Raw genomic sequence first — 14,170 nt, forward strand, 5'->3', positions numbered from 1 at the left:
AGACCATGAGAAGTCCACAGAAAAAGAGAATAAGGCAGACACCAACACAGAGAAGCACATCTAAACAAAGAGATACCAAAACATCCATAGAGATACATTGTCAGAGATAAACAAAAGGGGCATAGCAGTTAGTGTGCAGATAAAGTGGAAAATGAATGGAGAATGAGGACATTCCATAACTCTCAAAGTTATCAAGACCCCTGATGGTGGCATGTACTCCTAAATTCACATGGAAAGTGAGATAAGCTTTGCCCACACCCCACGGTGGACCAGAGGGCCTAGCCCAGCCCGGGCTGTTGAGCATCATGAACCATCCAAGAAAAGACTTCCCCAGAGCTGTGGGCTGTAGATGCCAGCTGGCCACATTGACGATCTCAGGAACTTGGTGTTCCCAGCAGGATAAGAGGTGTCTGGCTTGACTCCAGTTCTCACATCCAAGATACTGACTACTGAAGAAATAGGCTGGCCAGACATTTTCATATTCTGGAACCACTGAACAGGCCAGCTCTTCTTCAGAATGGCGTCTTCTAGACTTTTGAGCATCCTGGTCTTATCCGCTTTTCTAGTGAATGTCCAGGGTTTCGGTGACTGGATCTTTCCCAGTAAGTAGTGGGGCCTCAGCCTTCGCGCTGAAGAGAGGGAGGGTGCTGGGAGAATGAAACAAGGAACAGGTGCTAAGACTTGAGTTGCTTCCCACCATGTTAGCCCTGGTCCAAGGTTGGGAGGTATTTGGAATATTTCTTCCAATTTCCCCCTTTATGGAAATGCCCTCTCTGAATGCAAGAATCTGGACCTGAGGCAACCCCCAATTTCAGCCCCTTTGAAGTAGAGGGTCGATTGGGGGTGGAAGGAAGAGTCACAGGATCTTGCATTTATGGGAGGGGCTTTAAGAATCTGGGAAGTCTAGGGGCGCCTGGGTGGCGCAGTCGGTTAAGCGTCCGACTTCAGCCAGGTCACGATCTCGCGGTCCGTGAGTTCGAGCCCCGCGTCGGGCTCTGGGCTGATGGCTCAGAGCCTGGAGCCTGTTTCTGATTCTGTGTCTCCCTCTCTCTCTGCCCCTCCCCCGTTCATGCTCTGTCTCTCTCTGTCCCCAAAATAAATAAACGTTGAAAAAAAAAATTTTTTTTAAAAAGAATCTGGGAAGTCTAGGGGATCTTCCCCTTACCCCACAAAAAATAGCCTCCTTTCTCAGGATATTATCTCTATCAACTCCTGATTCTTTCAAATGTAGTCTTATAAAGTATTCCTGCATCCCCAGGGGTTCCCTACCTTTGGGATAAAAGACAGTATCCAGAAGTTTCTTTGAACTGAAGACAGTAATCCTCCATGACTATAGAGTAATAATGACAATTGGTTACCATTTAGTCAACACTCAGAAAGTAGGGAGTTAGAGAGATCTGGAGTCAGACATGGTGGGTCCAAACTCTGGTTTCACTGTTCAGTAGCCATAAACTAGGGCAAGTTAGTTAGATTCCATGCGCTTTAGTCTCCTCCTGCACAAAGTGTGGATGTCAGTAGAACTGACCTCTTAGAGGTACTAGGAGGATTATGGGAGATAGCATTTAAAATTTTTTTTAAGTTTATTTTTGAGAGAGAAAGTGTGAACAGGAGTAGGAGAGGGACAGAGAGAGAGGGAAAGACAGAATCCCAAGCAGACTCTGCACTGTCAGAACAGAGCCCGATGCAGGGCTCAAACTCACCAACTGTGAGATCATGACCTAAGCTGAAATCAAAAGTTGGACACTTAACCTACTGAGACACCCCAGCGCCCTGAGATAGCATTTAAAATGCACAGAAAAGTCCTTGGCGTATGGTAAACAGTGGATAAACGTTAGTTAACATTGCTATGCATCAGTTCCTATGATTGTAATTTTACGCACTTTGTCTCATTTCCTCCTCAACAACTTTGTAAGGCTAAAACAAGTTTACAAGTGAAGAAACCAAGGTTCAGAGAGGTGAGTGGTAAACCAAGATGTAGAATTTAAAAACCCAACTCTCTGACGCCAGGGTGAGTGTTATTAATCATTGTGCAATAGCGCCCCTGGGAGGAACTCCAAAACACTGACTCCTCAACCAGGCCAGAATGACCAGATTAATTTAGACCAGTGGATTTCAATGGGCGATTTTGCCTTCCAGGGGACATTTGCAATATCTGCAGATATTTTTGATTGTTAAACTGGAGAGTGCTATTGGCTTCTGGTGGATAGGGGCCCGAGACGCTGAACACCCTACTGATAGGGGCCCGAGACGCTGAACACCCACAGGACAGCCCTCCTCCTCCCATAAATAATGATCATAAAGACTGGCAAGTTTGAGAAATCCTGCATTAGAGGGGATGGGGCTAAGGGGTGGAACTAGGGATGGGGTAAGAAGGTAGAGAGCGGTCAGAAGGGAAGTCAGTGTAGGCAGTGCTTGGAAATACATGAGAGCACCCTAAGGAAAAGGACTCCTGTGGATGAGCAAAGAGAAAGCAAACATCCCTGACTTTACAGAGTTGCCTTGGGTTGGGAGAAGAGTGGACACTGTGCCCTCTAAGATTCACGGTTGTAAAACTGTCCTTTCCTTTAGGGAGATGCCCCAGAATCCAAGAGAAATGTGAATTCAAAGAAAGGGATGAATGTACGAAGGACAGACAGTGTCTGGACAACAAGAAGTGTTGCATCTTCAGCTGTGGAAAAAAGTGTTTAGACCTCCACCAAGGTAATACTAGGAGCCTCAGAATAACCAGCCCCTCTGCCCACACCCTCACCTTCTGCCCACCTGTGTAGCATCATCCCTGCTTTACTAAGGGCTGGTCTTTCAGCAAGATTGCTGGACGGGGAGACCTGTAATTTACATCCATCACTGCCCCTAATATTATGTGTGACATTAGGTAGTATCTTCATCCAATCTGGTCTTTGATTTCCCCAAACAGAATGTGAGTGTAGGATTGAAGCAGATAGTCTCTTGGCTGCTTTCACTCTTATGGTTTTCTTTTTTTGTTTATTTCTAACTCATGATTTTCTTAGTCTCCATGTGGCCATTGTTGGCACATTGTTGCTGCAAGTGATAAGTAAGCTATCGGTATTTACCAGCTTTTTGTTGCTGAGGGGCTGCCTCTCTGCTTCTCTAAGTTCAGTTTAGCACCAGGAAACATCCCTTGACTACTGCAGACCAGAGGGTTTTTCCTTTGTTCCTGCAATCTTAACTCCATGCCCATCTTCTTGGGCTCCAAAAAGACTATCAAAGATTCTTTACTCATTTATTTAACAAATATGTATTGAGTGTCTCTGAGAGTCATAATGGGATTTGACTCGTGTGGTCAGGGAGGTAAGGAAGGCTTCCCTGAGAAAGCAAACCTGAAGTTGAGTTCAGAAGGATGGGTAGGAAATTTAGGCAAAGAGTGGATGGGAGGGATTTCAAGGCACAGAGAATAACATGCACAAAGGCTCAATGGTGGGGCTTAGAGAGGCCAGACAGCAAGAATGTGTATGAGCACGGCATGAGGGAAAGGATCTGGTGAGATAGGGTCTGGTGGGCTAGCATCTCACTTTGATCCCAAGAGCAATGAAAATCCACTGAGGTGGACAGTGATGCGATCAGGGTTTGATCACTAGCAGAGGAGAAACAGAATGTCTTGAAGGATTTCAGGAAGAGAGGATATTGGTAGCTTGGACCAGAGAGGTAGCTGAGGGGATGGAGAAGAGTGGGCTGTGTTTGAAAGATGTCTAGGCAGTAAAGTAAGCAGGACTTGACAATGGACAATGGGGCAGAATAGACAAGAGGATGGTGTATTGTTCCTTTGCCTAAAGGTGAGGGTTTTTGAATCTAGGTTTTCTGAGTTCAAGTCTTAGTCTGTCACCAGCCTGGGCAAATTAACAACTTTCCCCTGTTGTTCCTCACTTTCCCCAGATAAGAAAAGAACCAATGTTAAAGGCTATTTGGAGGATCAAACAAGATGGTGCACAGGAAGTGCTTAGAGCAATTCCTGGATGCAATTTAGCCAAGTGATACATATTAGCTTAAGTTATTTGTTTAGGGAGTTCCTAAAAAGCAGAGGCCATGCCTTTTGTCTCTTAAAGCATCTTGAGGGGCACATGAGTGGCTCAGTGAGTTGAGTGTCACACTCTTGGTTTCAGGTGAGGTCACAATCTCGAGGTTCGTGAGTTCGAGCCCCACATAGGGTTCTGTGCTGATGGTGTGGAGCCTGCTTGGGATTCTCTGTCTCCTTCTTTCTCTGCCCTTCCCCTGCTCATGTTGGCACTTTCTGTCTGTCTCTCTCTCTCTCAAAAATAAATATTTATTTTAAAAAGCATCTTGCACATAGTAGGTGCTCAATGAATGGCTTATTCGGTTCAGGTCAGGGTGCATTTTGTTTTACCCTCAACGTTCTGCAAGATCCTATTCTATGCCAGACCACCTGCTAGGAATGGGGCTCCAAGATGAAATCAGACACAATCTCTGCTCCCTTGGAAGCTCATGACCTCATGGAGAAGACTGAGGAGGGAATCCATTGAAAACCATGCACAAGAGATTCAGAAGCATGGTGGAACAATGAAGGATCGGTCCAGGAAGCTATGGGGGTGTGGGGTTTAGACTGGAGTCAGTGACATCACAGAGGAGCTGATGTCTGAGGAAGGTTTTGAAGGGAGAGTGGGACTGTCGCTAATGAACAACAGCGGGGTGGACAGAGGAAATGAAAGTGAAAGGTGTGGAGGTGTGGGATACCATGGGGTGTTGGAGGTTGCAGGAGCATGTACCTCAAATGGTACTGTGGTGTCAGATGGTGGTGCAGAACCACAAGCGGGAGCCAGACTACAAAAGGCTTGTGGGTCAGTGGAAGACTTCGCCACAAAGTAAAGGTCCTAGCTGTGGAATGACATGACCAGCTTTGTTTCAGGTCCAGTAGGTGCTTCCCTCTGGCAGGCAGAATGAAGGACTGATTAGAAGGGCCAGAGACAGGGCCAGGAAGATCAGTTCCAGGCTATCCCAACAGCCCAGGCATGAGACACCAGGATTTAAAGAGAGTGTCAGAGAGGTGAGCTAAGAGGAGGATAAAAATCAGCAGGACTTGCCTGTTCAGCTATGGGAAGTTTTCCCTCATGGAACTCAGAGTTGAGTTCAGATCTACATTCATTTGCTAGGGCTGCAGCAACAAAGGACCACAAACTGGGTGGCTTAAACAACAATATATTGTCTCACAGTTCTACAGGCTACAAGTCCAAGGTCAAGTGCTGGCAAAGCAGGTTCTTTCTCAGGTTGTGAGGGGGAGAATCTGTTCCATGCTTTTCCTCTAATCCCTGATGGTTTGCTGGCAATATTTGGCAATCCTGGGCTTGTAGACTTCTGCCTTCAGCTTCACATCTTTCTCTTTCTCTCTCTCTCTCTCTCTCTCTCTCTCTCTCTCTCTCTCTCTCTCTGTGTGTGTGTGTGTGTGTGTGTGTCCAAATTTCCCCTTTCTATAAAGAAACCAGCCCTGTTGGATTAGGGATGCATCCTACTCCAGTATAACTCATCTGAACTAATTACATTTGCCACAACTCTATTTCCAAATAGGGTCACATTCTGAAATCCTGAGGATTAAGATTCAACATACAAATGGGGGCGGGGTGAGTAGGGAGAGACACAATCCAACCCATAACAGGACTGAAGCTAACTGAGGGAAGAAAGGTGCTGGACCATCTAAAATACTAGTCCCTGGCTTCCCTGAGTGGACTTCCCCTTTACTCATGATCCCATATTCTCTCTTCCTGGCATGGTTTAGGGGGCAGAGTATGTGGTTTATAATTTGCCATTTCCAAGGCACTTCCATATCTTTAATCCATTCAGGATGTATTTACTGAGCAGCTACTCTATGCCAGGCACTGCTAGAAGCTGCACATTCAGATATAATCAAGGAGTTCACAACCTCGAGTGCCATGAAGGCAGTCTCACTTGTACCTCAGGATGGCTCTGTGCCACAAGCAGGGTGAGATTTTGCATTCCCATTGTACAGAAGAGGAAGTCAAGGACAAGACAGGTAATGTGGGAGGTCAATACACACACTGATTTGGGAGCAGAGCCTTCAAATTAGTCTCCTCACTCTCAGGAAGATAACAGGGACAGTGACCAGAAGGAATGGGAGAGACCGATGTTCTCCGGGGATGCAGACACCCAAACAGCTCCACTCTGGGGTCTCCCTACAATGTGCACAATATACCAATGGGTCTGGGCTCCTGAGGTGTGGAAAGGTGAAAGGAGCCTGCTCAGTTTCATCTCTGGTGGTGTCCAGGGGTAACAATAACAGCTCCTTTTTTGAGTGGTGGACACTCTTATTTCTCAACTCTGGGGTCTCCCTACAGACATATGTGACATGCCCAAAGAAACTGGCCCCTGCATGGCCTTTTTTCATCGTTGGTGGTATGACAAGGAAAAGGGTACCTGCTCCAGGTTCATCTATGGTGGCTGCAAAGGAAACAATAACAACTTCCAAACCAAAGACATGTGCCAGAACATGTGCTCCAAAAAACGTGAGTCCCTGGGGCTTCCCAACCTCATTAGGGCCATGCTGAAAGGTCTGGGTGTTGGTTGCTTTGTTCAGGGTTGGCTACGTCCTTGGCAGACCAGTGCTGGCAGAGCCAGCTCCACTTGCGGGGTAAGTATGCACCTGGCAGAGGGTTGGATAGCAGCTTTCTGGGAATTGAGTTTGGGAAGGGACATGGTCATGAATCAAAGCTGGCAAGTATGAGGGATGGAAGGAGGATGCAGACATGATGAAATCCCAGAGACCAACTTCAGAGAGGTCACAAGACGTCCAGATTAGTGCTGGATTGCCAGCAATCTGCTCCCAACCACAGCCAATTCCGCTTTTAAGGAGGAAGCCATAGCTCCCCAAAGCAAACCCACTTTGTTTTAATCTGCTGTGCAAAGATCTACGAGCATAACTTCAAGACTTGTTCTGAAGATAAGCTGAGCCCAAGTGCTTAACTGGTCCTGTCCTACATTCTCTCCAGGCTTATAATCCTCATTGCATTAAGGATGTACCTGAACAACCACCAGGATTTGGCTCATGATCCAAGGCTCTGTCTGTGTGCCTGACCAATGGTCCACGCTGGTTTCCACTGTTCTACTCTCACATTCCAAGACCTCAGCTCTTCCCCTTACGGAGCCCCAGGATCTGCATTCGCCTTCCTCTATCTCAGACTCTTAAACATGGTATCATTCTGTTTTGACCCATCTCTATGCTTCTTTTCTTTATGTCCAATGTCTAGAGCCCCCTGCATAGCTCCCAATTTACCCCAATAAAGTACTTTGTGTAGTCCTGTGCCTCTGAGGCTGAATAATTCACATCTGTTGGTACATTACACTTTGCAGAGAATAAAGGGTCACTGAGGCCTCTTGTGACACAATGAAAGGGAGGGGAAACAGTCAGCTCTCGAGAGCTGACAGCTCCAGGGACATTGTCCTCCTCTGTTTCTTCAAAAAATTGTAAGACCCTTTTAAGACAAAGGTCTTTGGGCATTGCCTTAGTTTGGATCCCCCAGAAACTAATCCTGGGACAAGGACATGCGTGAAAGCAGTTTACTTGGGAGATCTCTCAAGACACACAAGGTGGGGATCGGGTAAATGATACAGGCAAGAGAGGAGTCGACTATAAGCTGGTTACCGTGGGGGGAAACTGCAGCTTATTCTCCCAGGGGCCTTCTAAGGAATGCTGTAGAACATGTGTCCAAATGTCTGCATTCATCTCCAGTGACGGGGCAGTTGAGTCATTTAGTCATTGATTCCCATTCCTTCCTGGATGCCTGGGGGTATTAAAGCCCTTGCTCTTCCAGACTGTTCCACATGCAAGCTTAGCAAGATGTCAGGGAGCCAGAGAAAACCCATAGCACAGAAGTAGAGACTCTGACACTTGAAGTTGGAAGCTGTCTCTAAGCATTGGGTGTCATTCGGCCACAAAAGGAGCAACACACTAATATATGCCACAAAAACCGAAAACGTTACTCTAAGCAAAAAAAGTCATACACAAAAGGTCACCTACAGTATGAATCCATTTTTATGAAGTATCCAGAATAGGTAGGTCCATAGCAATAGAAAGTAGGTTAGTGGTTGCCAGCGATGGGATTGGGCTGGGGGGAAATAGCAACTGCTAGTAGGTATAAGGTTTTCTTTTGTTTTTGCTTTCATTTTTTAAGTTTTATTTATTTAAGTAATCTTTACACCTGACGTGGGGCTTGAACTCACAACCCCGAGATCAAGAGTCACATGCTCTTCCAATTGAGGCAACAAGGTGCCTTCTTTTGGAGTGGTAAAAATATTTTGGAACTAACAACGGTGGTGGTTACAGAACATTGTGAAGGTACTAAAAAGCCACTGATCTGTCCTCTTAAAAATGGTTAATCTTATCTGATGTGAATCCCACCTCAATTTTTCTAAAAGTGGGTTAGGAAAAACAAAAATGTGTACCAGGTCTGTCTCCTGTAGCTACAGGTGAAATCAGAGGCAAGCCAAGAACATGCCTTATTAAACCTTCAAACCTTAAGTTGGAGAACCCAATGGAAGAATCTTCATGCCCCATAGCTGCTGGTTCTGATGTCATAACTGATAGTTATTATTTCCCTCCTGCATCAACCATTCCAAATTGCACCCAATAATAGAGGCTTTCTGTTAGTGCTGGCATCCTCTCCTGCTCTCAAAGCAGCATGATCTTGACAAATACTTTCTGAAGATTTGGTCCAACCTGAGATAAACCTGTCTCCTTCCCCACATGCTACACATGGTAATACCTTTACTTTTTGACGATGGTTAAAGAAAAGGGATGGCCCAAAAAGAAGAAAAAGGAGAAGGACAGAAGGGAAATGAAGGGCAGGGAGAAAGAGACCCGGAAGAATACTCACAGGAAAAGAGAAAAAGGCAGGCACACAGCAAAAGGAGGAAGCACAGAAAAGAAAAATAGGAGCGCCTGGGTGGCTCAGTTGGTTGAGTGTCCAACTTCGGCTTGGGTCATGATCTAGTGGTTTGTGAGTTCGAGCCCTGCGTCGGGCTCTGTGCTGACAACCTGGAGCCTGCTTCAGATTCTGTGTCTCCTTCTCTTTCTGCCCATCCCCCGCTTGTGCTCTGTCTCTCTCTGTCTCTCAAAAATAAATAAATAAATGTAAGGAAAATTAAAAAAAAAAAGAAAGAAGAAAAATAAAGTGTGAGAAAAATAAGGAGACAAATAGACATGTCAGGAGAAGGGTAAGACTGGAAAGAAAACTGGAATATTCTTGATCTCTAAACTCCACTGGAAAATGGAAGATGCTGGAATTGATCTTCCCTTTCTCCAAGGGAGTCTAGAAGTCCCAGACAAGCTTTGCCTCTCTCCCTGGTTGACCAGAGAGCCAGAGAGCCGCAGCGAGCTGAGGAGTAGGACCTGCTTTTCAAGAGCTCCTTCCCCCAGGGTTGGTGCTGTGGGTGCCAGCTACTCCCACCGGTGGCCTCGGGGACTTGGCGTTCTCCGGCACAGGAAGTGTGGCTCCTGTGCCAGGACAGCCAAAGATCAGAAGCAGGGGCTACTGCGGAGCAGTTCCTAATTTTCGTGCCAGCAGCCAGGCCAGTAGCTCTTAAAATGGGGCCCTTGGGATTTGTGCCAGTCCTGGCACTATTCATCCTCCTGGGGAGAGTTCAGGAGCCTGAGCTGGTTGAGGGATTGCTTGGCAGTAAGTATCAGGGACTAGCCCTCCCTGTGGAAAAACGGAAGTTTCTGGGAGGGAGAAACAAAGAATTCTACAGAGGAGGAGCACTTCCACCTTCAGCCTGGGACCCTGAGCAGGAGAAAAGGGAGATATTCTCAGTCCTTCTCTCAGACTCCAAACTCCTGGTCAGATGCATTCCACGAGCACAGGGACCTGAGTCTGTAGCAACAGACTCCCCACTGTCATTATGAGAGGGATTCCTTCTAGACCAGGGGGCCATAAGATGGACTAAAAAGGTGCTGGAACCTTATGGACCTTTCCTATAAGAAAGATCCCTCCCCCCCCCCCCCCGCCCAGCACCACCCTTAGCAGCTTTAAATCTCCCAGTTGCAACCCCAAAAGTCTCCCCATACCCACACCCCCAGAAGGTCCTTGCTTTTGGAGTAAAGAATGGTCTCTGGAAGTCCCTTGAAATGCGGAAGTATGAAGATCCCTTAAGTAGCAGCTAAAATACACTGAGCACTCAGCAGTGAAGCCATACATTGCAGGTTCAAATCCTGGTTCCTCTCCTCAGTAGCTGTGTGTGACCTTGGAAAGGTTCACATAACCTGCCTGTGCTGCAGATTCCTCTGTTTATAAAATGTGGATATTGATAGGACTCACCCATAGAGGTGTCATGAGAATTAAGGAGAAAAGGACAAGGGCACAGTAAGCATCTCGTTAATATCAGTTATCATTATTACGCCCCAGGCAGCTTGACGATGGCTTACAAGATTTGTCACCTAATCCTCAAACCAACTCTATAGGCAGATGAAAGAGGCAAGGTCCAGAGATGATGCCTGTCATACTAAGGGTTGCACAGAATTCAAAGTCCAGCCACTTGACTCCACAAATAGAGATCTCAGTCACCTGGAGGAGATACAGCACTCTTGCCCCCACCCAGGGAACATCCAAATACAAGAAAGCCAAGTGACCAGAGTAGTCCTAGTGGAGAGCATCCTATGAGTGGTGGGGTTGGGGGTAGGGCTGGGTGTAGGTACTACATGGTGAGTCGTTATCGGGTTGGGAGTGGGGACAGTGGTGTGAAAATCCTGTGCCATCTAAAGGTCACTACCTCTGGGGACGATGAAGTGAAAAAAGGCTTCTCTAACTCTGCAGTGGTGCTCTGGGCCTGGCATTGGAGGGTTCTGGCCTCCCTTCTTCCCTTGTTTTCTCCTTCAGAGAAGTGTCCCGAAAACAAACCACCATGCAGTTTCAAAGAAATCGACCACTGTGGGAGGAAAAAACGTTGTTCGGGGAAGATGAAGTGTTGCAAGTTTAACTGTGCAAAGAAATGTGTAGACCCCGATGAAGGTAACACACAAACTCCCTGAACTATCCAGTGCCCTCACTCCTGACCCGCACTCTCTGCCCATCAGCACTGGCATTGCTGGACCCCTCCCCTTGAATGATGGCTGGTCTCTGACCAAGAGTCTGGATGCATCTTCTGCCTGACACAAATCCTAGCAGTGCTGGACTGGGATGGAGTTTATTTCTTTTCTCCCCTATTTAGGTATGTGGTGTGAGTAACAGAGATTTTCCTTTATGGGCCTTAGTTTCCCCATGTGTAAGAAAGATATAGGCATTAGACCACATGGTCTCTTGGCTATTCTTCTGCGATCCTCTGAGATGTCAAGGAACCACGGAGGTCCTATCAAATGCCAACATGGCATCAGGAGATATGATAGCTCTAAGAAACAAGTATCTTTCCAGGCCTCTTTGTCTATATAAATCCAGGATGCCTTCCCTAACCATTTTTGACCTCCTACACTCCTACTCTGCTGTGCCCATATGATTGAGCTCTAAAGAGGACCATCAAGGACTATTCATTCATTCATTCTTTCTTTCAACAAGTATTTGCTGGTGCCTCTTACACCCATGATGGTCTCTGCTTACTCAATATAATCCAGGGAAGCAAGAAGGTTTTCGTGGGAAAAGATCCAAGATATAAGATCAGAAAGATGGGTTGTAAGTAGGCAAAAATTGGAGGGAACAGCTTTCAGGCACAGGTAATAGTATGTGCGAAGGTCCTGTGTGAGGAGATAGCATGCTCAAGTCTAGAAAGTCTAGAGACCAGAGAGCAAGCGTGCCCATGATAAGAGAGAGAAATATGTAGGCAAGACTCTGACAACGTTGGTTTTTGCCAGCCAGAGTAAGGGATCTTGTCTTGATCCTATAAGCAATAGAGTATTTATGTTCAAATCCCTATGTCATCTTCCTTAGGGAAGTTACTTAGCTTATATGAGCCTCAGTTTCCTTATCTGCAAAATGAGGACCATAAGAGGACCTACCTCATAAGGTCATAGGTTAATATGTGTCAAGTGCTAAGAACTTTAATAAATACTGTTGTTGTTATGCTTTAGACTGTGAGGTTCTAAAGAACTCTATTTGTACTTTGTAGTATTGTGAACAAAATGGTTACTCGATAAGTATTTCTTGAAGTGCAAGATATATATTCCTAAAGCATCCTCTCAGTGCCAAATTATCTGCTAGGAACTGGTGTACCAAAATAACATAAGGTGCAAACCTCACATTCTGATGGAGGAGTCAGAAAATATGAACAAATAATTACACAGAAGTGATCAATATGTGTGCAAGATTGAAAACAAGAAGAGCAAAAATTTAAATTTAAAAAAAGCAATAAAGAAAAGCAAAGAGTGAGGAATAGGGCCAGGAAAGACATCGAAGAGTTTGATGTCTAGGGATGGTTTTGAGGAATGAAAAAGATTGCACCTAGTAAGCAAAAGAGGGATGGACTCCAGGCATGTGCAAAAGCATGGAGGAGTATAGCAACATAATATTTTTTAGCATGTTCATGTAGCTCTAAAAATATTATGCCTTACAATGTTCCAAGCCTATCCACAAGCCTGGAATATTCTCTAGCAAGGCAGAACCCAAAGAGTACTGCTCTGCAATCTCCCTGCAGACGTATGCAGTTTGCCCAAGGAAGTTGGCCTCTGCCAGGCCCTCATTCCACGCTGGTGGTACAACAAGGAAACCAAACGTTGCTCCAAATTCACCTATGGTGGTTGTGCTGGAAACAACAACAACTTCCAGTCTGAAGCTGTCTGCAGGTCCATCTGCCCAGATATGTGTAAGTCCCAGGGGTCCCATCTCCCAAGCTCACTTGCACCAGTGGGAGGTCTGGGTGTTAACTGGTCCATTCCAGGAAGTTGGCAGGCCTGGAGCTGACAGAATCAGTCCAATCGTGAGATAAGAATGCACCTTGCAAAGGGTAAATAGAGGACGTTTTGGGAAAGAGAAGGTGGGAATAGAAGCAGTAGTCAAAGGGAAGTTGGCAAGTAGGAGATGGAAACGGGGTGCAGAAAGTGGAAGCACAAGTGGTGGAGTGCCCAAGACCATGTCAGAAGGAGGCCCAGTGAACCAGCCCAGAGCCCAGGGCTGGCCACCATGCACCATCACCCGTCCTCTTCATTTTCCTTTTTAAGGTGATTATAGCTAGGACAACCACATGCTTTATTGACCAAACAGAGAAATTTGACAGTGAAAGGGGATGCCATTCGTTACTACATTGGGATAACAGGCTTAAACTGGGTCTTGACAGGAAAAGACGGAGCACATGATCACCCTATGAGCCCCCAAAATCACTCCACTTCTGTTTTCTCTTCCTGTGAAAAGATATAAATATGACCCCATCTCCTTCTTTCCATTAACTATAGGATTTGGTTCCTAAGGTGAGTATGGCCCAAGCATCTCATCCTTTTCTATTCTGTTATCTTTCAGAGTCACCAACTCCCTGGGCAGGATAAAGAGAAGTAGAACAACCTCCAGAACTTGGTTGTAATCCAGGGCTCTGTCCATGTGTGCCTGACTGATGCTTCTTATTGGCTTCCTCAGCTGCCAAGACATTGGCTGCTCCAAAACCGAACCCCCGCATTTGCTTACTCTCTTTCCTCCAGCTCAGCTTTTTTCCAAACATAATGCCCTTTACCCTTTGGCCCTTTCTCAGTGTGAGATCCTATCTCTTCAACTCTCGGGGCCCCCATGTATCCTTCAGAAGCCACCAGTTTCCCTAATAAAGTTTTCTGTGAGGTCTGGTATCTGTGAGAATGAATAATTCACATCTACTCCTGTGCAGTGTTCGGAGAACAAGAAGTCATTGGGTCCTCCAGGAACACCAAAAGAAAGAGAGAGGAGTATGGAAATCCTGCAAAATGGGAACTCTGGTGACCCTGTGGCCCTGGGAAAATTGTCATAAGATGCTTAGGAATGGAAGTAGGTTTGCTCAGATGAGGGATCATGAGGCTTGAGCTCCATCAACTTCATGGTAGATCCATCTCCAAAAAGGCTCATAGACTTGTTCCCTGAGCTTTCAATAAAGGATACACTTCCAGAGTCCAGCACAGTCACTACAAATAGAAGGTAAGTGGGGAGAGGCATGAGAGGAAGACTTAGGGAAAGCAAAGAAAAGATGCAGAGGAAGGAGGAAGAGAGGAGGGATGAAGGAGGGAAAGACACAGTTTGAAAGCAGGGACTCA

General features: G+C 46.1%; 2 protein-coding genes across 2 annotated transcripts; both read left to right on the forward strand.

The window, feature by feature from the left end:
* Window positions 1-271: 271 nt before the first annotated feature.
* Window positions 272-7,284, forward strand: LOC123580127 (eppin-like). Its single transcript, XM_045444449.1, has 4 exons — window positions 272-602; window positions 2,569-2,700; window positions 6,321-6,488; window positions 6,972-7,284. Exons 1-4 carry the CDS (start codon window positions 518-520, stop codon window positions 6,977-6,979), a joined length of 393 nt encoding a protein of 130 aa, XP_045300405.1. The 5' UTR covers window positions 272-517; the 3' UTR covers window positions 6,980-7,284.
* Window positions 7,285-9,132: 1,848 nt separating this feature from the next.
* LOC123580128 (eppin-like) lies at window positions 9,133-13,732 on the forward strand. Its single transcript, XM_045444450.1, has 4 exons — window positions 9,133-9,656; window positions 10,854-10,985; window positions 12,598-12,765; window positions 13,416-13,732. Coding segments are annotated over exons 1-4 (393 nt in total). The 5' UTR covers window positions 9,133-9,565; the 3' UTR covers window positions 13,418-13,732.
* Window positions 13,733-14,170: the final 438 nt, after the last annotated feature.

Source organism: Leopardus geoffroyi, chromosome A3, assembly GCF_018350155.1.
Source record: "Leopardus geoffroyi isolate Oge1 chromosome A3, O.geoffroyi_Oge1_pat1.0, whole genome shotgun sequence".
In the NCBI taxonomy this organism is placed as follows: Eukaryota; Metazoa; Chordata; class Mammalia; order Carnivora; family Felidae; genus Leopardus; species Leopardus geoffroyi.